Source organism: Lactuca saligna, chromosome 4 (genome assembly GCF_052625555.1).
Source record: "Lactuca saligna cultivar CGN05327 chromosome 4, ASM5262555v1, whole genome shotgun sequence".
Lineage (NCBI taxonomy): Eukaryota > Viridiplantae > Streptophyta > Magnoliopsida > Asterales > Asteraceae > Lactuca > Lactuca saligna.
Window position 1 is genome coordinate 70,061,293 of NC_136420.1, and position 24,084 is coordinate 70,085,376.

The window sequence follows — 24,084 nt, forward strand, 5'->3', positions numbered from 1 at the left end:
TGGTTACAATATAAATAATACATATTTATATATATCATTAAGGTTTAATTGTAAAAAATTGGTATTTGTACAAGAAAAAATGGTTTTTAAATGTACTTTTTTTATACAACATTGGGAATAATTTGAAAAAAAATAATATTCAATTTAGGAGAGAAAAATAGAGTGTCATAATTGAAAGAAAATTGAAAACTTAGTGGCTATTGTGCCATTTTTTCTATTAGATAGGAACTATTTTATAATGGATGTGGGAAAAGCGAATATTAGATTACCCCTGGGTTGGATTACCCCTGGCCCAATTAGTCATCGAAATGGAATGCCAATATACAACAGGTCCACTCATTAATCAGACTGGAATACCAATGTACAACGGGCCCACTCAGTCATCAGAATGGAATACCCTTAGGTATATTCAGTCATCGGACTGGAATATCCACGGGCTATTGAATCACGCACATAGCAGTAATGTCTCAACCCAACACAATATGTCGACATATAACAGATAATAAACATAATCAACGGACCGATAATCATGCAGCCGTAAATCACAAGTAGTCCTACAGATCTACCGGTCTATGCACAGTTGGCAACTATCATATAATCATACAGATCTATCCCATACTTAGCATATCATAAATCAATGGTCGGCCTTGGTACCTTCAACCCGCAAGTACAGTGAGGAACACTTACCTCACAGTCTGACGAAAAGTTGAACTATAAATAGCTCCAACTACCGGCTCTACAGGTTACCTATCCAACAGATAGAGACCAATACTCAAATTTTTCCTCAAAATACCCAAAATACCCTTAAGTCAAACTTGGTCAACCTTGCTCACAGTCATAGTCAAAGTCAAAGTTAAAGTCAACTAGTCAAGAAAAGTCAACCTAGACCGAGTACGCCCAACATACTCAGCTCGTACGCCCAGTGTACACGTGATCCAGATCGGGGCTCCCTTAGGCGTACGCCCGACGTTCGACAAGCTACGCCTAACGTACGCAATGTCTTAACAACTTCATTTTAAGTTATTATTTCCTTAAGCTACTATGTCCAAATCTCAGTCTTAGTCCCAAATGTCATCCCAAACCATAAAGTTTCCAACTTTATGGTTCTACATGTCTAAATGAAGCCCAACAACAAAACCCTAACTTATCTTAACTACTAAAGCTCTATATGACTTACATGAAAGAATCCCAGGGGCTAAGATTATATTTTTATGACTCTAGTCATGGAAATACGTCCAAAAGGACAGCCCAAATGTTCTATAGCATGTCATACACAAGAAATGCCATATTTGGGGGACCAAAACTTATATTATCTTCATGCAAGCTAGATCTAGCAACTTAATCATCAAGGTGGGAACTTTTTACCTTATGGAGATGGAGAATGATGCAAGAATTCCAGATCCAAGCTTGCTTCTAGCTTCTAAGTCTCACCACCACCTTCTTCCTCATTTGGAACACACAAAAACACACTCCAAGGTCTCAAAATGCAATAAAAAGGACTAGAGTTTGCAAGGAAACATCTCAAATGATGGAGGTTGGAAGTGGGGTGAGGGGATGGGACTTAAGGTTGAATATATAGGGTCAAACCTTTGGATTAGGGTTTGATTCCAAACAAGTTATGCCCAATGTACGCATGGTATGCCCAACGTATGCTAAACGATGTTGTTTTCCATTGGAGGGACTTACACCCAACATAACTTCCTTTTGCTCACTTTTACAAAAATGTCATACCATTTTGCAACCTTTTCATACACAAGGGCTAAAATGTAAATAATCTTCATACTTAAGGTCAACTTTACAAATACCTCATCATTGGGATGTTACAATTCTCCTAAAATTGAACTAGACTTCGTCCTCGAAGTCGGCCATCGCGAATAACTCATGATAATGCTACCGCATCTTAGCCTCTGACTCCCAGGTCCACTTAGAGCCTCTCTAATGTTGCCACTGAAAATTTACCAAAGGTATCTCTTTGTTGCACAGGACCTTCATCTTTCTCTCCAATATAGCCATCAGCCTCTCAATATAATTCAGATGCTCATCGACCTGAATATCATCCAGAGGGACCACTACCTCACAGTCCAACACACACTATCGCAACTCTGAGACATGGAAAGTGTTGTGGATCTGACTGAGCTCACTCAGCAAATCCAACCGGTAGGCAACTCTTCTTACACTGGCTATCACACTGAATGGTCCAATATACCGGAAACCCAATTTCCTCTTCTTCATGAAGCGTATCACACCCTTCCAGGGTGAGACCTTCGGTAATACCATATTATCGACCTGAAATTCCAACTCTAATCGGTTCCGATCAGCATAAGTATTCTACCGACTCTGATTTGTCTATAATCTCTTCTTGATATATTAAATAAGCTCCATGGTCTGAATGACTACTTCGGTCCTTCCCATGATCTTATGACGAACCTCTCCCCAACATACCGGGGTACGACATCTCCGACCATATAAGAGCTCAAAAGGTGGGGCACCAATGTTGGAGTGATAGTTGTTGTAATAAAACTCTGTAAGAGGTAGGTAGGAATCCTAACTCCCACCAAAATCTATGACACAAGCCCGTAACATATCCTTAAGTTTTCGGATGGTCCACTCACTCTAACCATCAATCTGCGGGTGATAAGTAGTGTTGAAATGTAGCCTCATGCCAGTTCCTCATGGAAATTATGCCAGAATCGAGAAGTGAGCCAGACATTTCGGTCTGAAACAATGGAGACCGGAACCCCATGATGAGAAACAATCTCTCGGACATACACATCGGCCAAGTTTTCGGCCGAAGAGCTCTCCCAGATGGCCAAAAGTGGTCACTCTTGGTCAATCGATCCATGATGACCCATATAACATCAGAACCCTTGGTCGTCTTCGGAAACATGGTGATAAAATCCATGGTTATTCCTACTTCCACATGAGAACCTCCAAAGACTGCAGCTTGCCATGCAGCCTCTGATGCGCGACCTCTTATGACACAATACTTTGTTCATAAGTAATAAAACAACTATTAAAATAAATAAATATTTTCAAAATATTTTTAAACTAAATATTTTGTCATTTATTTGTTTGGATATATTCTATTTTTTGTATTTGTTTTGATGTGCAGGTGATATTTGTTTAATTTTTGAGGGTGAAAGTGTAACTTTATCGAGTTTACACGCGGGTCTTCGGGTCATCATCAACCCGGTGTATATATTGCTCAGCTTATTTATATTTGTCTTTTTATTCAAGATTAGAAGCAATCATTTCTCAACTCTCTCCCTCGTTCTCTTAAAATATCTCTATTTAGGGTTTTTGTTCACTGTATAGATTAAGGTTCTTCATAGATCTCATATGTTCTTGTGATGTTTTAGGTTAGATTGAGTGATACATTTAGAGAGTAGATTAGGTGTTTTTGTAGTGAGGTTTATTTTGTAAGCACATGAAAACATTCTGGTTCTTTTTCCTATAATGATATAAGAATCGTTGATGTTGGGAAAGTTTTTTTTTCTACATTTTTCATGGTATCAGAGATTTTGTGCTATGATTTTCTTCTTTGATAGTCTTCGGTGGTTTGACTGCTTGTCATACCTTAGAGGTAAAATCTGTCTATTTGTGTTGTTGTTTTTTATGGTTATTGATCTTCGATCATCTTGTTCTATACATTCTGGGTTGATTTAGGTTTTCTTGTAAAACTCTGAATCGTTGATGTAAACTGTGAAGATATAGGGTTTCTGGTTTTGATTTAGGGTTTTCGGTGTTGATCTTTCTAAATAGAAAATTCTATTTCTTTGCCTTTTCTGTTAAGATCTTGGTTATTTCAAGTATTTTTTTGTCATTGCAGATCCTTTGAAGAACTTGTCTCTTATTGTCGATCGTTGTGATCCATCTACGATCGGTAAATCCCTGGTTAGTTCTAAAATAACTCTCTAGGTATAAGATTTCATCACCGATTAACTCTAGATGGAATAGAACTAAGGGAGCCAATTCGTTCTCTGTAATACACACTTTGGAAATGGATAATAGGACCTTTGTGAGAGGTCCTTGTTCCTTTCTATATATTCTTCTTAGCTGTAGATGTGGGAGATCCTGGTGTCTTTAGTACACCAATTAGTTGTTTTATTTTTTGTGTTTTCTTGACTCTGTTCTGGACATCCTAAACCCCAACATACCATGGTGTTCATCTTGATTTTGGCATTACAATAGTTTGTTTTTAGGTTTACTTGATTTCTTGTTGTATTTCTATGATTATCTCATTTCTTGTCTGATAGGATGACTACCCTATTATTGAATCTTCTAGTGGAGCTAAAATTGATCCTGCGAATAATTTTGATGATCCTCTTTATGTTCTTTGTTCTGATAATGCTTTCACTAGCGTGATTTGCTTCATTTGGCTAGGAACTGAAAATAATAGGATATGGTGCAGTTCCATGATTACAGCCTTAAAAGTTCGTAATAAAGTTGACTTTACTGATGGAACTGTCCCTAAACCTAGTAACGATCCTATTAAAGAAGGTAAATTGGACCAAGATAAGGCCATTACCTGTTCTTGGATTCTTGGATCTATATGCTAATCATGGTTGTTCTGAAAATGCTCAAGAAATATGGGTTGATTTTTGTGAAACCTACCATAAGGCTGATTTTTAATGTGCATCAGAAAATCAATTCACTCACTCATGGTAGTTTGTCTTTATCTTATTACTTTTAATAAAGTTGATTCTTATTGGAAAGAATTTGATGGATTAACTAATCTAAGATGTTGTTTGTTTTTTGGAAAAAAAACATCTGCAGACCTCTTATTGTTGCACGATACCGCACACGTGCAACACTTTTCATCTCGAAGCTATTTGTTTTTCAGAAATCTTTGGATTAAAAAACATCTGCGCGTGTTCTTCTTGGCGCAACACTTCTTTTGCCTCTTCCTACCTCTTCCAACCTCTTCTTCGTCTTTTATTCTTGCTAAAATATTAATTATATATTGTTGAAATCTTATTTCACATTTTTTTGTTTATTCTTGTTGATTTTTTTTATATTGAATAATAATAATTTGTTGATGAAATATCATTATTTTATGCTGAAATATCTTTATTTTTTTTGTTAAAATATCATAAATTCTTGCCGAAATGTCATACATTATTAAATTTTTGGTATTAAAAAACTATTTTCGGATTATAAAATCAGTTTATTTTAATTTTTTAATATCTGCAGCAACATGCAGATGTTTAAAAAACAAACACGCTTCTTATTACAGTCTACAGCCGTTTGGTGCACCTCTTCTACTGTAGATGGTTGCAGAGGTGGTCCGCATACTTTATAGATTTTTGCTTCAAAAAAACAAATAACACCTAACTGAATGTTCTTGTGAAGCTGCTAATAGTTTTAAAAACCATTCAAACTTGATGTAACTAATGCATTTCTTGAGTGGTTTAGATGAGTCTTATGGTTAGGTTAAAAGTCATATTTTATTAATGGAACCTTTTCCTTTTGTAAGAACCACATTCTCCTTAGTTTATGGAGAGAAGTCTAATAAAAAGCATGGGTCGGATTTACTAAGTTCTAATAATAAAATTTAGTCTTTCGCGTTTGTTTCCAAGTTTGTTGATCAAAATAAAACTAAGTTTACATATCAAGTTCGTCAGTGTAAGAACTATGGCCTCAAAGGTCACTCCATCGAAAAAGGTTTTAAACTAAGTAGATATCCTAAGGACTATAAACCAAAATTTGAGTCTAATAATCAAAGAAAAAGTTTTTTTTTTTTTTTTTTTTTTTTTGGTAATTATGCTTTTGGTGTTACCATTCTGAGTCCTCTATATCTAGATATAATGATAATCTTTTAGATTGTCGTTATCTTACTAATGAGCAATATGCTAAGTTCCTTAAGCTCATTGGTGAGAACAAGCAAGGATTGGATGAAGCATATGCCAGTGCTCATATGGCAGGTATTTCATGTAATTCTTTTCCTGATTCCAATTTTCATAAATAGGTTGTTGACTCTGGAGCAAGCAACATATGATTAGTTATGAGTCACTTATTCAAGATTTTGTTGATGTGTCTAGGTTGAACCTAAGGGTCAATCACCCAAATGCTTCTTCTTCTCAAATTATTAAAATTAGGAATTTTCAATTATGAAACTCACTTACCTTGTTTGACGTATTTGTTGTTACTGATTTCAATATAAATATTTTATCTGTTCATAAGTTATGTAAAGACAGTAAATGTGAGGTTGTTTTTTAATGAACACAATTATCATGTTCAGGATTCACAGTCCAAGGGGACGGTGGAGACTAGTAATCAATCTGGAGGATTTTATTATCTTGATCCTATCATTTCAGGTAATAAGTCCTCTATTACAAAATAATTCTTGTTATGTTTCTAAGTTTACTTGATATAGTAGGCTTGGTCACCTCGTAGATCAATCCTTGAATGTTCTTAAAAATAAACTTAATTTCAATAATGTGTCTTTACCTCCTTGTGAAGTTTCTCATAAGTCAAAACAAACTAGGGACTCCCTTTCTAATAGTGAACATGTTACCAAGTCTTTAGGGGAACTTGGTCATCTAGATGTGTGGGGACCATATCGTGTAGAGTCTATAAGTGGTTATAGGTTCTTCTTAACTATTGTTGGTGGATTTACTAGAGCTACCTAGGTTTTCTTCTTTAAGTACAAAGAAGAAGTTTATCAAAGTTATGTCACTTTTTAAAAATGTTGAGAAATCAGTTTCAAGTGAACATTAAAACTATAAGATATGAAAATGGAACAATGTTTACTCATTTTCGTGTAAAATTTGTTAATGAAGATAATGGTGTTGTTCACCAAACTTCTTGTGTTTACACTCCACAACAAAATGGTATTTTAGAGAGAAAACACAAAAATATTTAATGCTGCAAGGTCTCTTCTTTTTCAATCTGGAGTTTCATTGAAATACTTGGGTGATGCCATTCTTACCTCAGTGTTTTTAATCAATAGAACTCATTCGTCTATTTTAAAAGATCTATATCCTTATGAATTGGTTTATAAGAAGTGTCCTAATTTGGATAATATTCGTGTGTTTGGATGCTTGTGTTTTTCTACAAATTTGAATAATAATGATAAGTTTTCTTCTCGAATTGAAATGTATGTTATTTTTGGGTTAGTCTTTGGGAAAGAAAGCGTACACAATTTTAAGTCTTGATTCAAATTTTGTGTTTATTTCCAAGGATCTCAAATTTTATGAATAAGTCTTTCCTTTCAAAATGCAAAGTCATATTGTTGGTAAGTGTAACACCCATAAAAAAATCACAAGAAATTTAAACATTTTTTAAAACCAACCCAAATCCACAAATTGTTTACAATCATAGTTTTCAAAACATTTTCAATATCAGTGTCTCCCAAAATCATAAGTCAAAACATGAGGATGTGTAAGGTCACACCTTCGCCTTCACGCGGTCATCTGAAGTACTTGAAACGTAACCCAAAACTGTAAGTCAACGCTTAGTGAGATCCCTCAAAGTACAACTACATAAAAACAAATAACCTATACAATAATAACATGTCAGGTCCAATCAACCATCGGGTTAAAATACCCCCAGGCATAGTCAACCATCGGTTTGGAATGCCAATACATTATGGGTCCAGACAACCATCGAGTTGGAATATCTTATGGCCATCAACCATCGGGTTGGAATGCCAATATACAACGGGTCCTGTCATCCTCGGGATGGAATAAACTCAGGCCATTCAAACATCGGGTTGGTATTCCCCCAACATGTTGGTTACGCACAAAGAAGTAAAGCCTCAGCCATCGACCAAATATGTGTACATATAACATAGAATCATATAACAGTCTACAGACAATCAGATAGATCTACAAATCACTAAGCATAACATCATCCTATATACCATGATACTGATCTAACATATCACTACAACACAATAGCATACATAACAAGATATCAGATCCAAAGGGCCGGCCTTGGTACCTTCGACCCGTAAGTACTGTGAGGATAACTCACCTCGCAACTGGAAAAAGCTGATGAGGTATCGACTCCGAATCTCAACTCTCTAACCAACACCTATCCTCACCAAATGAGCAATCTCCATCAAAATCCCAAAATTTTCCAAAATACCCTTAAGGTCAAACTTGGTCAAAATCAAACTCAACTAGTCAAACCAACTAAGTCAACCCAACCGAGTTAACTCAACTGAATTGATCTAGTGCGAGTATGCGGGGCGTACACCAAAGATACGCTGGGCCTACTCTGTCCTCGCATGTTGACCACCATCGGGATGGTTGACCTCGTACACAAGGCGTACTCTGAATACGCGAGACGTACTCCCCGAAGTCCAAAAATCCATTAAGAGCTTAATGGCTAAAGCTATTATGTCCATAATTCAGATCCATAGCTAAAATACTATAAAGAGTCATAAAGTCTCCAAATTTATGACTTAGCATGTCCAATAAGTGCTTAACTCAAGTCTTATTCTATTAAGACCTTCTAAATGAAGCATGAAGCAAAACTAACCATTTGGAACCCATTTTTATGACTTAAGACCCCTCATAGGGTATGAAATGACAACTTAAAGGTCAATAACATGCCATGTTCAAGATCTAACATTTTGGGACCAAAAGGCTTCATAAAGACATCCAAATCTAGATCTATATGCTAGAGGGTTAATATGGCAATCTTTATACCTTAGAAATTTACAAATGATGTAGAAACTTTATATTCAAAATGCTTCACTCTTCTAGGATGATCTTGGCTTCCTTCCTTCTTCTTCTAAGCACAAAGCACACATTCTTAGGCTTAAAATAGCTTCTCAAGGTGAACTAGGATTGCAAAACGTCTCAAGAGGGATGGAGGCTGATGAGGTGAGGGGAAATAAAGCCATAATGATGTTTAAATATGAACTAAACCCTAAAAATCAGAGTTTATAAATCTGAAAAGTACGCCCAGCGTACAGGTGTACGCATGGCATACTCCCCCAAGGCTTAATTACGAAAATGCCACTAGGGCTCTTTTTACACACTTTCTTGAACTTAGGGACCAAAATGCAACATAATTAAATTATAAGGTTGAAATTAGAAGTACCTTATCATCGGGATGTTACAGTAAGTTTAATGAACACTTTAATAGGGTTGATCCATTTTCTTATGATGAGCCTAGTTGTTTTGAGTCATCTTTTGATAAAAGTTTTCCTAGTAATAGTGTGAGATTGGATCATCATTTAGATGGTGCTAGTTATCCTTTAAAACTAGATAGAGTAGATTCTACTCAGGAAAGTTCACATACTAGCCATGTTTGAGGAGTCCGATGTGCCTTTATATGTTGGGTCTGGTCTTGATTCTTCTGTCATGGCTGAGGAAAGTAGCCAGTCGGATCGTAAGCCCCTAGATTCTCTATCAGTTGGTCACCAATGAGCTAGCAGAGAGTCACACCTTCCTTCTAGGTTTAGTGACTACGTTATAGTAGGAAAATATAAATATGGGATTGAAAAAAATCTTAATTAATCTAGTTTGTCAACTAAAGGTAAATGTTTTGTTGCTAATCTTGATAAGACTGTGGAACCTCAATAATATTATGCAACTTCTCTTAATCCTGAATGGGTTAAGGATATGAATAAATAAATGGAAGCACTTTATAGGAATAACACTTAGATAATAACTGATTTACCTAAAAATAGAAAACTTGTTGGTTGTTGTTGGATTTATAAAATTAAGTAGAAAGCCAATTTGTAACTAAAAGGCTACAATCAGAGAGAAGGTGTAAAACCCGATCTGAATGTATTAATTGAAATCATTATAACTGGCATGGAATCCCAATCAAGTGAATGCCACAAATCATAAATATGAAAATAAGAACACAATGATAAATCTTCTGTTGGATTAGTGTCTAAGTCCATAACTATATTTGGTATGTACTTGACCCGACTCAGCATGGTCCATTTGGGTTGCATGGCATCATGCATTTGGATTGACTAAAATGAGAGAAATAACACTTAAGGTTTGGTAATATATTATAAGTTCTAATATATTAATAATATTATTTAATTAGTATTAATCAAGAATTAATTTGGATTTAATTAAGTGATATCATCCATACTTGTATAGTGGGCTAATGCTCCATGGATTATCAAGTTGGGCTAAAACCCATAGGATGCTCCATGGTGTTTTTGTACCCCATGGATAATGAAAATGAAAGGCCATGACAATTAGGGTTTACATGGTGTAATCCTAATTGTGACACACTATATAAGCATCTTATTCTTGTCAAAATCGGCGACCATGAGTGACTATGAAGGAATGGTGAGGGCTAGCTGATTTCATGAAGTGTATCATTTCTCTATAAGTTATTCCAAGTGCATTTGATGTTGTGTGAACCATTTGAGGTGTCACACTTGGGGCACTAGGCTCTCGAGCATCATGGAGTCAAGCTACATCTAGAGGTATGTATTCTAACTTGTTATATTACCCAAGTATCAAAAGATTGTATGCTAGATAGGGTAATACCTTAGAATATTCATAATTTCATGTATAATAGAGAAAACATAGATCCAAGGTATTTAGGGTTGCATGTACACTTAGGAGTGTTAGAATGCTCATAACCCAACAATGGTATCAGATCCTAGACTTGTTTTCAATTATACTTGATGCAAACTTGTTTTTTCAAAGCTGAAACTGTCCAAACCACAAAAATCGACGAGTTTATGCAAAAAAACTCGACGAGTTCATCATTTTAGGCATGAAATTCAACGAATTCCTCAAAGAAATCGACGAGTTTTGGGTACTGACAGCTTGCTATTTGATGTTTTTGGATGGAAATGGATTAGAAACATTACCCTAAGCTATTTTTCAACTTAAAATCTGTTTTTGATGTGGTAGTGTTCATGCTAATCCAATGTCAAAGATAATTGTCAATAGATTCATATTTTGTATTAGTTTAATGGTTAGGCTAATTACATGAAAAAATTTTGATTGAATTCTCTAGTTCTTATGAGTTGCTTATATTAATAGGAAAGTTATGTGAAATTGTAGTTTTCAATCCAAATTAATCTAAGAGTTGATTCTAAAATGTGTTTTTGTAACTTGTCCTCAAGTTATATGAAAAGTCACATTTAAGATTCATAAAACTCATAAATATTTCCATAGGTTATGAATACAGAAAAGTCATAGTTTAAAGTCTTCCATAACTTGTCCTCAAGTTATGTAATTTGAAGAGTTTTTGGATTAAAATTACTTTAAACACATAAGTTATTGAATTGAATAGTTTTGAATAGTTTCAAAACTTGCCCTCAAGTTTTGGAATTTGAAAAGTTTTCCCTTATGAATACTTTAATTCCAAGTTAAGCCCTTAGAATTTTAAAAGTTAAAATTCAACCTTTATACTTTATAATATTATAAGTTAATATATATATATATATATATATATATATATATATATATATATATATATGTATATGTGTGTGTGTGTGTATAAAAGCAAGTCGTCTTACCATTAGTAGACCTTATTCACGAAGTCGGTCTATAAGGGGGATATAATGTTACTGCCTATAAAATGGAAACTTAATGGGTGTCCACTCTCACCCACCGCTTCCTTGACAGGTGGAGGGTTGTTAGCCGAACATGTAGGACAATGACTATAATTCTCCCTTCATTAAAATTATTAATGATAAATATAAAGTAACTAAATATTTTTTATAATTCCCAATCTTAGTTACTTTACGAAAATGTGAATAAGGTGCTAATCCATGAAATTACACTTTGCACTTTGCTTAAGTCGGTTACTGGAGCGTGTGTGGTTAACCGACACACTAGCCTGACTTAATGTAACGCCCGCGTTTCCAGGGTAGGCATTATCATTGATGTAATAGTCTAGGTTAAACCTTGTAACTCTTTTTGTAGTATTAATGACGAAATATTTGAGTATTATGTGAATTATGTGTATTATGTGTTTATTTTCTTAATTATTATAATTTAATGAATTAAGAATAAAATAAATGTCAAAATTAAAGTGTGAGATAAGCCCTATATCTTTTCATGAAGATGTAGTGGTTGAAACAAGGATTCCGGAGATATAAAGAATACCGAAATCCGAGTTATAACGAAGAAGTTATGACCTGTCGAAGTTTTGCGACCGAACCGGCGACACTGAATGACGTAAAAAGTGAGATTTACGTTAGAGAGATCTTTAGCCTTAGTGATATAAAAGAAATTCGTAGAAGTCGATAAACCGAGAGCATGCATAAAAAGAACGACCAAATCTGACTTCGTATGAGGAAGTTATGATTTTACGAAGTTTCGACTTAGCAGTATGCAGCCCGAATACTCGATTTGAGACCGAGCACTTTTTAGCCGAAACAATCTAAACAAGAATCGAAGATCTCGTTAATAGTAGTGAAACGATAAATAGACAGGTGAAAACGGACGTCAGATGAAGAAGTTATGAATTTATAACGGAGTTTCCCTATCCCGGTCTACTAAAAATAAATAATAAAAATAAATCAAAATTAGCCGACAGAGTCTAAATGAAAGTTGTAGAGTATAGTCTCACCTACGCGGGGATATAAAAAACGTCAAAAATAGAGTTCGTATGAGGAAGATATGAATTTTTGAAGTTTATTAAATAATTAAAATATTAAATTTAATTATAAATTCCGATATTATCCAAAGGGGGGGAGTCAGCGACCTTATCCGGGTTACGCCCAACGTACCTGGATTTACGCCCAACGTAAATCGAGGATCCAACCCGCTATAAAAGGAAGTCGAGGCTGCCGAGTTTCAGTTGCTATTTTCTTTCATTCTCTTGCGTTTTACCTCGTTTTGTGTGTATGAAATATCCCAAAGCCACGGTATCATTCCCAAGACCCGAAGCAAGTCTCGAAGCCCCGAAGATCCCGAGAAGTAAAATTATCGAGCCGAAGCTCTGCTCGTGAGGAGCCCGGTTCTTGTGAAGATCTTCCAGATCTACCGAAGAATACCACTTCTACAAGTCGTAGTGTTGTCCGATCATCTTCTGATCAAGTGAGTGTGCAGTCACTTTCTTCTAACGCATAATTATGAAGTATTTTATACGAAATACGTGTTATGTGTATATGTTTTTGTTATATGTGTGAATTTATATTCAATTTCTTCTATCTCATAGATATGATTTATTTTCTATGAAATACGTGTTATGTGTATGTGTCTCATATGTTGTTTGGAATATGTATTGAATGAGAATGCTATACAGGTTTTAAACTATGTATAAAAAAATATATTTTTATCTACTAATATGTTGGGTAAAACATGGGTAAATAGCTGATGTGTGATAAAAAGATGAGAGGCCTCGATGTTGTTTATGATTCAGTCATCTAGCGGAGTTTAGATGACGACCACAGACTTTTCTAGACAGTCCTGTGGAACGCTAGCAGGTTCGCCACCTGTAGGTGTTAATGAACTTGGGTGTTCATTTGCTGTACTCCATCCCCCTCATGGTTGCCTTATTTGACATATATTGCTGGGAAACCCCCGAATGCATGTGTTGTCGCCCCGATGAAATATTCCAAGACTAGGTCCCTTGTGTTAGTTGTTTTAAGGACGTAAAGTGAGAATAACGAGAATGAGTAATTGGGTTATTGTTGGTTGATGAAAATAAATTTAATTACTTGTTGTGGGTTGAAAACCCTATATGCTCACCAGGCTCCCAAGTCTGACCCACTCAGTTTCTTTGTATTACAGGTAGTGGCGCCAGAGAATAAGTTGGATGATTTGTTAGGATATTTTGGATTATAGATCTGTTGTTGTAAATAACTGTTGTAAGGTCTTTATTGAAATGTTTATGCTTTTGGTCTGTTTATCAGAACATGACATCCCAAGTATTGTAATATAATGAAAATTACATTTCTTTAAGAAATGCTTTGGTAAATCTTATTTTTATCATATTTCGTTTTGGGAACAAATTCCGCAACTGTTTTAATCAAAGGATTACTCTGAAATTATTTTAAAAGCATAAATTAAACCGATCTTTTTTGGCCGTGATTTTGGGGATGTCACACCTAACAAGGTAGGCAAAGGGTAACTTAATATTTATCATAGCATCAGTGGAGCACGTGTGGTTAACCGGCACATCGATTGAGGGGTAAATATTAAGGGTACCAAGTAATTTGCATGGTTACTTCACACCTTGTTTTGTGATCCTCGGCATCCCAGTCACAAAACCTAAAGGGCACACTCGAGATTGAAACATGCCATTGAACATTTCTATGAATCTCAAAAGATCTAGGAGTTTCAAATCCATTTAAAAACCTAATAAATTATTTCGTTTTTCATGGTGGAAATTGGTGAATCGTCATTCACATACCTTCAAATATTCTATAGCTTGGATTACGACATCCCTCTTCCAAGTTATAAAATATTATGTTGGGTCCTAGCCTTAATATTTCATATTGGGTGTTATATTAAGGACTTTAAATCAACTATCTTGAATATCTCCCAAAAAGATGTCTGGTTCAGACATCTATCATCTTCCCAAGTTACTTGAAACTTCACCTCTTCCAGCACCTCCAATTATTCTCCCTTACCTACAAGTTCAAGGTCACTCAATCCCTAATGGCAAGCAAGGTCTATGTGTGCTCACATCTTGGAGATGGAGTCTCATATTGACAAGCCGGGAGAGTTGGGTGTCGAAGTCTTAAGAAAGTTGGATGTTCAATCACTTTCTAAGTCACATAGTGAGTTACCTTTAGGACTAAAATGAAATAGACTATGACATGACCCTTTATGATCTTATTTGTTTGCTTGGTACTGCTGAGTCAACAATGATTTGGAGCTTTGGTAAAGAAAATTTGATTAGTAGATCAACTTTCCAAACCTTCAATGGACATTGATAATGGTTGCATTGGATACCCAGTAAAAGCTTTCTCTTCCCAATGGAAAGGGATTGGCCATAGTCAACTCGGTTGACCAAATGGTAAAGAGAAAGGCTAAGTTTGAGATTGTCCAATGTACCATTCACAAAGGGTCCATATGGTTCTATTTCCAAAAGGAAAGGGCATTGGTTGCGAAGCTGCCAAATTTACCTGAAAGATCATAAAGCTGGTAAAGTCAATAAGTTTGACTCTACTTCAGGTAAAGTCCACTATCTAACTCGATTAAGTATTTATTGTGAGATTCTTATTACATGATGTGACTGGGTAACATGTTGATGTTTTAAGAATCAAAGGAAAAGTAAACGAAACTTAAAGAAAGAGTATGCTGAATTTGACCGCGAAGATGGATTTCTATCGCTTGATTGAAGATCGGATTCTTGAGCTACTCTTAGGAGTTATGATAGATTGCTAGGAAACATGTAATATCATAGTTTTCATTTAAATTTGCATTGTAAGGAAAAGTTTTTTCTGCATTTTATAAATAAACAAAAGTTTGTTTTACTTTATTTTATATCTCTTTGCAATGGCATTTATGAAAACTTGATGTTTGTATGTTTCTAGCAATATTGAAAATATGAATTTGACTCTTTCATTTGTGGTAGTGCCTAAATTTACCATATAAGGAAATCTTCTCATCATCCAAGTTTTCAGTTGGATAGAAACTTGAAATCATACAAGTTGTACAGTATAATGAATGAGAATTTTCAACTTTGAAAAATTAAGACTAGTTCCTTGTTCACATTTATATGCGAGTCAAGTGAATGACTAAGGGATCGAGTACACACTCTTGTGCACTGATCAAGTCCAATATAAAAGATCGATAAGAGTATTCGTCATGATTTACTAAATTTTAGTAAATATGGTTATACTTATCAGTTTAAGTATAATTCTGAAACATTGGAAAAGTTTCGATGTATGGTAGAATGAATGAGAAGAATAGTTTCTCAAATATGGAAAGATGGGAGAGTACTTTAGTATCATGTTTTGTGATCATCTTAATGATTTAGAAATCATATCACAATTAGTCCTCTAAGTACATCTTAGTGCATTCTTATGACTAAGAAGAGGAATCATGAATTGTTGAAATGGTTAAATCAAGAAGATGAGTCATACTTCATTCCAAAACAATTCTTAGAGTCATACTCCAAGATTGTAACTTGAGTGACATATCTTAAAGAAAGGTTTATTAACACTAGTCAAATGTAAGAGTAAAGTGTGTCCCACTGTCACACCCCAAAAACCAAAGGCGGAAACGTCTCCGGGGTTGACTACCACGTTGTGTATCAAATCCAATGTACATAGTATTCACAGTAAACAAACATTACATTACATATATATGAAAGTTTACATGTGTTTCAAAAGTAAAGTTATACAAATATACATATGCATCATATTAACAAAAGTTGAGACGAGTCTTCTACGCACTCCGTCTTCGCCAAAAGAGATCACCGGGTACCTGTCTAACTTGGACCTGAGAATACAAGCGGTTTGAAAATTAGCATAAAGCTGGTGAGTTCATAAGCGGTTTTGTTTTGTGAAAATGTATCGGTTTCCTTTAGTTTCCGAAAAGATTTGTTATCCAAGAAAATCCCATATTTTCTTATGTGAAGTTGGTTAAGTTATCGTTTGTTACCAATTCGATTATGTATTGTATTTACCCCAGGAAAATCCCATATTTTCCTAATTGTAAGATCAATAATATATCACAAAGTATAGTTTAACACACAAAACTATATAATGAAAATCTTGGGATCACTATCCCGAAAGATATATAAGTTAGTTTGAGATATTCGAAAGTACGGTTCAAGATCATGGGACTATCATCCCGAACTAACACGAGATAAGGTAATGTATGTATGTAAATATAGATTTGAAACCATGGGATCACTATCCCGAATAAGATACAAATTTTAGAACCCATGGGATCACTATCCCGTATAAGATATAGATTTAGAAAACCTTGGGATCACTATCCCGAATAGTTCACAGATTTAGAAACCATGGGATCACTATCCCGTATATAGATTTAGAAAACCATGGGATCACTATCCCGTATATAGATTTAGAAAACCATGGGATCACTATCCCGTATAAGTTATCGATATGAAACCTTGGGATCACTATCCCGTATAAGATATAGTTAAAGATCATGGGGAAAGACATCCTGTACAGATAGTAGACATAAAACCATGGGATCACTATCCCGAACTAGATACCAAATAGTTTAGTTAATACCATGGGATCACTATCCCGAAAGAGATATAAGAATAAACCATGGGATCATTATCCCGTATAGGACATAGATATAGAATAGTTTGATAATACCATGGGATCACTATCCCGAAAGAGACATAGAAACAATACCATGGGATCACAATCCCGAAAGAGACATAGAATATAGATACAAAACCATGGGATCACTATCCCGAACGAGATAAAGATCCTGAACCCAAACTGTGAATAAGCTGGTATTAATACATATTGTGAGTCGGGTAACCATACTGATACGACAACGTGCCCTCCTTGACGTTTGTCAGACGTCGAACGATATCCAGAAATTTGTCACCCTAGGCGTGCCCGCCTAACTGTAGCTAGCAGTTAAGGTGTGGGATTGTCAGTCCCGAATAGATCTATTCACAAATTCTGCGCTCTCCCTCCAGGAGACTCTGGTTACACTTCCGGAGAGGATTTACTGATCATCCATAAAGGGTAGTGACTATCTCACAAGCTAGTACTAAACTATTCACAGGGTTCTTATAAGATATTGACATACAGAAAGTTATGAAACAAAGTACAGTAAAGTGTAGATACATACATGAAATCATCAGTTAACATATTCAAATGATACGGAGATAAACTGAACAGACATAGTTTATCTAATAATTTAGTATAGATATCAGTATACGATAGAAAGCACAGTAAAGACCCCCAAATTATTCCCATAATAATTTGATTAGTTTGATTGTTTCTTAACTAAAATCCATTTAGTTGAAATCGAGTAGTCATTCCTTATGCTCAGCATAATACATAAGGAGTAAAAGAGTTTATAGATTTGTCAGATAATGTTTGAAACACATCAATGTTGTGATTGGAAAACAGTTTTAGTTTGCTTGTATTCCCCCCCTGAAAACATTGAAAACAGTGAAAAATCCGTAGGGGTATGAACTCACCGAACGAGGTACGAGACGGTTTGGATGCTAAGAGTTGAGCCGGGACTTGTAAACGCACGAGGTTCCTAATTATGAAGTAAAGATACACATTTGTATCTAATTAGGACCTAGATTGATTGTCGGATAGGGACAATTGCTTCAGGTCGCGATAACACTCCGATACAAGTGTTTGGTGGGACCCGGGTGGCGTTTAGGGACATGAATGGCACAAGGGACTTGGGAAATGAGTTGGGACATCAAAGGAACACTCCCATTAAGGGAGTTTACGGCCAAAACACCCTTCCCCATGAGTTTACGGCCGTAAACTCATGATGGGTGTTTTATGGTGCCTTTTGGACTTCCAACACTTAGGGGATGATTTCTAGACTTGGTTTAAGGACTTGGAATGGTTCAAAAGATCATTTTGACCCTCTTTGATGGGAGTTTATGGCCTAGCAAGCTCCATGGCCTTAAACCCTTGTTTGTCCAAGAAAATGATGTTTATTGTTGCTAGAACAAATCACATGTGATTGGTAGAATTAATCCAAGGCCTAACATGAGTTTGCATGTGACATATGAATGATTTATGGAGTTTACGGCCCATGAAACCCCCTTCATGGCCGTAAACTCTAGTGTGTGATGTTCCAAGGTGTTTCAAGGTCTAGAACATGCATGAATGGACTTCTAAAATTCATCTAAGGGCTTTAGGGGTGTGTAGTTTGCATTCTAACACCAAAAATTTTGGAGTTTACGGCCCAAGAATATGTCTTGGCTGTAAACCCTTAGAAACCCCATAAATGTTGTGTTTTTGGCCCTCAAAGTATTTTTGGTTGGTCCCTTGATTTATTCCAAGGCTTTTGGTGGTGTTGGATAGCTTTCTAACACCTTAGAATGAGATTTATGCCAAGTTTTGTGGAGTTTACGGCCCAAGAACTCTCCTTGGCCGTAAACTCATCTAAGTCTCTCAAAATTAATGTTTCAAGTGTCCAAATGCAAGAATCAAAGTCCTATAGTTCATATCTAAGCTATAGGGGTGATTTGGAAGGGTTTAAGGGCATGAAAACCCTCATTATGTGAGTTTACGGCCCAAGAATGATCCTTGGCCGTAAACTCCTTCAAACATCACAAAAATTATGTTTTACATGTTTAGATTCCATATTTTAAAGTCTCATAGCCATATCCAAGGTCCAAACTAGTCAAGGAAGGGTTTAAAGGCTCAAAACCCACCATCTTGGGTGTTGATAGGTGCATTTTATGCACCTATTTTGCATGTTTATTTGCATCTTTTTATAGCATTCTACTTTATAATTCTTGCATTTAGTTGATTATTAGGGCAATTGCATATTTCATTAAGAGTGCCTGGTACTTCACTATTTTTGATTTATTTTGCAGGCATTATGGAGCATGGAACGTGGAGCTTGGATGCATGGATGCATGGATGCTTGGATGCTTGGAACGTAGAGCTTTGGAACATGAAGATGGAGCCAACAGTGAAGACGTTTTGGAATTTTAGCAAAAAGCATGGGCCATGCCAAAAACGCATGGTCAAGACAAATGGCCATGCCAAAGAAAAACACATGGGCAAAAGGCATGGCCATGCTAAAAACGCATGGCCTCATGGCATGTCACGTGAACTTTAATAAAAGAGCAGGAGACGTCACTTTGAAGGAAGGACGGTTTTGGGAGCAGTTTTTGGCGATCTAGGGCAATTTTGGGAGAATTCTTGGAGCTTTTGAGAAGACTTAATCATTGCAAACATTTGGATTTCACTTTTGTAAGGATTAAACATTCCAATTCCATCTTATTCTTGTTTGATTTGTTCTTAGCCATGTGTGGCTAAGAAACCCTAGTTTCTAGTTCTTGTTCAAAACATGTTGATTGCTTGACTTGAAGCATATGATTTGATGTTTGATTTGTGATTCTATTCTAGTGATTATGTTTTTGTTTAAACTAGAATCCTTGAATTTGATTTGTGTTTGATTGGCCACTTTCATGAATTGAATTTTTGTGCAGTTAATTAACTTTTACGGCACCTAATCGTTCTATTGAGTTAATAATTGGTAACAAGCAATAAGTTTTCTTATTGTAAAACATATATCACATGTTTTCACACTTCCGAGCGTATGAGAAGAAATGAACATTGTTGGGAAGCTTGTACAAAACTTAATGCGGTTTTTCAATACAATCTAAGAGCGTGTTTAGGTTGAATTAGTAAAGCTAGGTCTAATCAAAGAGCGTGTTTTGGTTAGATAATTTGGCAAGCGAGAGTTATTAGAGCGTGTTAATATCTTTCAGTACCAACATAGAATAGCAATCTTGAATTACATCAAGTCATAATCAAGTTGAACAACAACAATGAGAACTAGAACTAGAACCATTCAATCAATTTGTTTACAAATCTATTTCATTTTGTGCATGCTTTTAAAGTAGATTGTTATTTAGTTATTTACTTTTGCAAACAAACCCCTTCTTTGTGACCAAAGTACCTTGTGCAAAAAGGTATAGACTTTTGTCCCGTGTCTCTGTGGTTCGACCCTGCTTGCCTTGTACTACTTTTTAGTGCATTAAAGCAGTGTATTTGGAGTCTATTGTACCCCTTTTATTTGTTGGGTCTGACACGCCTAACAAATTGGCGTCGTTGCCAGGGATACGGTGTTACTAATTGTTTATGCCTAGCTCCTTTCGTACAGGTATACCACTGCCAATTGACTCGGAGATAAAGAAGACTGCAAAGAAGTTAAGGAAGCAAGCCAAGCTTCGTAAGAGGCAACCAGTTTCCGGTACTTCTTCATCCTCCAATCCCCCGGTCATCAACATTTGGGAGGATATTACCCTCTCAAGTGTGTCTGCATCCGAAACAGAAAGTCCATTACCTTCACCTCAACCATCCTCATCTAGAAATACCACCCCACACTCTTCACCTACTCATCACAACCCAAACAATACACCCACAGAAACTTCAACCACTACTCATACCATGGGAGACAACCATGGAGGGAATCCGCCTCCAAATCCACCACCCGAACAAACCCTTCGCCAATGGGCGAGGCAAGAGGTTACTCAACAACCTCTTTGCATCACCTATCCGGCAGCCACAAACCTTGAATTAAAATCCGGTCTCATTCACTTACTCCCAACCTTTAGAGACTTAGAAAATGAAGATCCCCACAAGTTCCTCACAGAGTTCCATGTTGTGTGTGTTGGCATGAAACCGCACAATGTCACTGAAGACCAAATCAAGCTTAGGGCATTTCCCTTTGCAGTGCAAGACTCAGCAAAAGATTGGCTTTATGACCTCCCACCGGGGACGGTCAACACATGGGTAGATCTTGCACGCCTCTTCTTAGACAAATACTTCCCAGAAATGAAAGCCTCAGCCCTAAGAAGAGAGATAATTGGGATCAAACAACACAAAAGAGAAGCCTTTCATACATATTGGGAGAGGTTCAAAAAGCTTTGTGCCCGTTGCCCAAAGCATGGTATTAGTGAGTATCAAATCCTTCAATACTTCATTGAAGGCATGACTCCTTGGGAAAGAAGACTTCTTAATGCTTCAAGTGGAGGATCTTTGACTGACAAGACCCCAACGGAGATTCGGGATCTCATAAAAAACATGGCGGAGGATTCAAAGCATACTAGTCAAGATGAAGATTGGTACACAGATGCACCTCGAGGTGTAAAAGAAGTGCACACTCCTCAAATTGAAGCTCAACTATCCGAATTGACTAAGGTGGTAATGATGCTTGCTAAGGACAAAGGTGTGCAATCCACACCCCGTCTCTGTGGCATTTGCACTCAAGTGGGACATCCGACTGATATGTGTCCTCAATTGCAAGAAGAAGAATATGAAGAAGCAAATGTTATAGGAGGCTATTCCGGGCATAATCAAAGAACTTATGATCAACCCCGAGGCAATCAAGGGTGGAACAACAACCAAAACATGGGTTATCAACAAAGACCCCCACCCCATTACCAAGTAAGGCCTCCATTCCCACAACAGAATTACCAACCGAGGCAACAACAACCTCCTCTTCCTCAACAAGCTGGATCCTCAAGTATGTCCTTAGAAGACATAGTCAAAAGCCTAGCCACCAGCACCCAAAGTTTTCAGCAAGAGACCAAGGCAAGCATCAAGAATCTTGAGCAACAAATGGCACAACTTGCTCAATCGGTGAGCAAAATGGAGAATCAAGGAAAGCTACCTCCTCAAACTGAAAAGAACCCAAAGCACAATGCTTGTACAATTAGCTTGAGGAGTGGAAAGAAATATGACGGCCCGAAGATACCCGAAGAAGAAGAAGAGGAGTTGGTGATAGAAGAACCACCAAAGAAGGATGAAAAGAAAGAAGAAATGGTGGAGCAAAAGAAGCCGGAAGAGAAAGAAGCAAAGATCACACCACCACCTTTTCCATCAAGATTGAGCAGCAACAAAAAAGAGAGAGAAGATAGTGCAATCATGGCAATGTTTCGGAAAGTTGAAGTCAACATTCCTCTCTTAGATGGGAGAGTACTTTAGTATCATGTTTTGTGATCATCTTAATGATTTAGAAATCATATCACAATTAGTCCTCTAAGTACATCTTAGTGCATTCTTATGACTAAGAAGAGGAATCATGAATTGTTGAAATGGTTAAATCAAGAAGATGAGTCATACTTCATTCCAAAACAATTCTTAGAGTCATACTCCAAGATTGTAACTTGAGTGACATATCTTAAAGAAAGGTTTATTAACACTAGTCAAATGTAAGAGTAAAGTGTGTCCCACTGTCACACCCCAAAAACCAAAGGCGGAAACGTCTCCGGGGTTGACTACCACGTTGTGTATCAAATCCAATGTACATAGTATTCACAGTAAACAAACATTACATTACATATATATGAAAGTTTACATGTGTTTCAAAAGTAAAGTTATACAAATATACATATGCATCATATTAACAAAAGTTGAGACGAGTCTTCTACGCACTCCGTCTTCGCCAAAAGAGATCACCGGGTACCTGTCTAACTTGGACCTGAGAATACAAGCGGTTTGAAAATTAGCATAAAGCTGGTGAGTTCATAAGCGGTTTTGTTTTGTGAAAATGTATCGGTTTCCTTTAGTTTCCGAAAAGATTTGTTATCCAAGAAAATCCCATATTTTCTTATGTGAAGTTGGTTAAGTTATCGTTTGTTACCAATTCGATTATGTATTGTATTTACCCCAGGAAAATCCCATATTTTCCTAATTGTAAGATCAATAATATATCACAAAGTATAGTTTAACACACAAAACTATATAATGAAAATCTTGGGATCACTATCCCGAAAGATATATAAGTTAGTTTGAGATATTCGAAAGTACGGTTCAAGATCATGGGACTATCATCCCGAACTAACACGAGATAAGGTAATGTATGTATGTAAATATAGATTTGAAACCATGGGATCACTATCCCGAATAAGATACAAATTTTAGAACCCATGGGATCACTATCCCGTATAAGATATAGATTTAGAAAACCTTGGGATCACTATCCCGAATAGTTCACAGATTTAGAAACCATGGGATCACTATCCCGTATATAGATTTAGAAAACCATGGGATCACTATCCCGTATATAGATTTAGAAAACCATGGGATCACTATCCCGTATAAGTTATCGATATGAAACCTTGGGATCACTATCCCGTATAAGATATAGTTAAAGATCATGGGGAAAGACATCCTGTACAGATAGTAGACATAAAACCATGGGATCACTATCCCGAACTAGATACCAAATAGTTTAGTTAATACCATGGGATCACTATCCCGAAAGAGATATAAGAATAAACCATGGGATCATTATCCCGTATAGGACATAGATATAGAATAGTTTGATAATACCATGGGATCACTATCCCGAAAGAGACATAGAAACAATACCATGGGATCACAATCCCGAAAGAGACATAGAATATAGATACAAAACCATGGGATCACTATCCCGAACGAGATAAAGATCCTGAACCCAAACTGTGAATAAGCTGGTATTAATACATATTGTGAGTCGGGTAACCATACTGATACGACAACGTGACCTCCTT

At 36.2% G+C, this 24,084-nt stretch overlaps 1 protein-coding gene across 1 annotated transcript; it reads left to right on the plus strand.

Annotated features, from left to right (window-relative positions):
- The first annotated feature begins 20,686 nt into the window (after positions 1-20,686).
- LOC145039735 (uncharacterized) lies at positions 20,687-22,534 on the plus strand. Its single transcript, XM_078987756.1, has one exon. It carries the CDS (start codon positions 20,687-20,689, stop codon positions 22,532-22,534), a length of 1,848 nt encoding a protein of 615 aa, XP_078843882.1.
- The last annotated feature ends 1,550 nt before the right edge of the window (positions 22,535-24,084 follow it).

Coding starts and splice junctions, on each gene's coding strand:
- LOC145039735 (XM_078987756.1), top strand. CDS start 20,687: ATGCCTAGCTCCTTTCGTACAGGTATACCACTGCCAATTGACTCGGAG.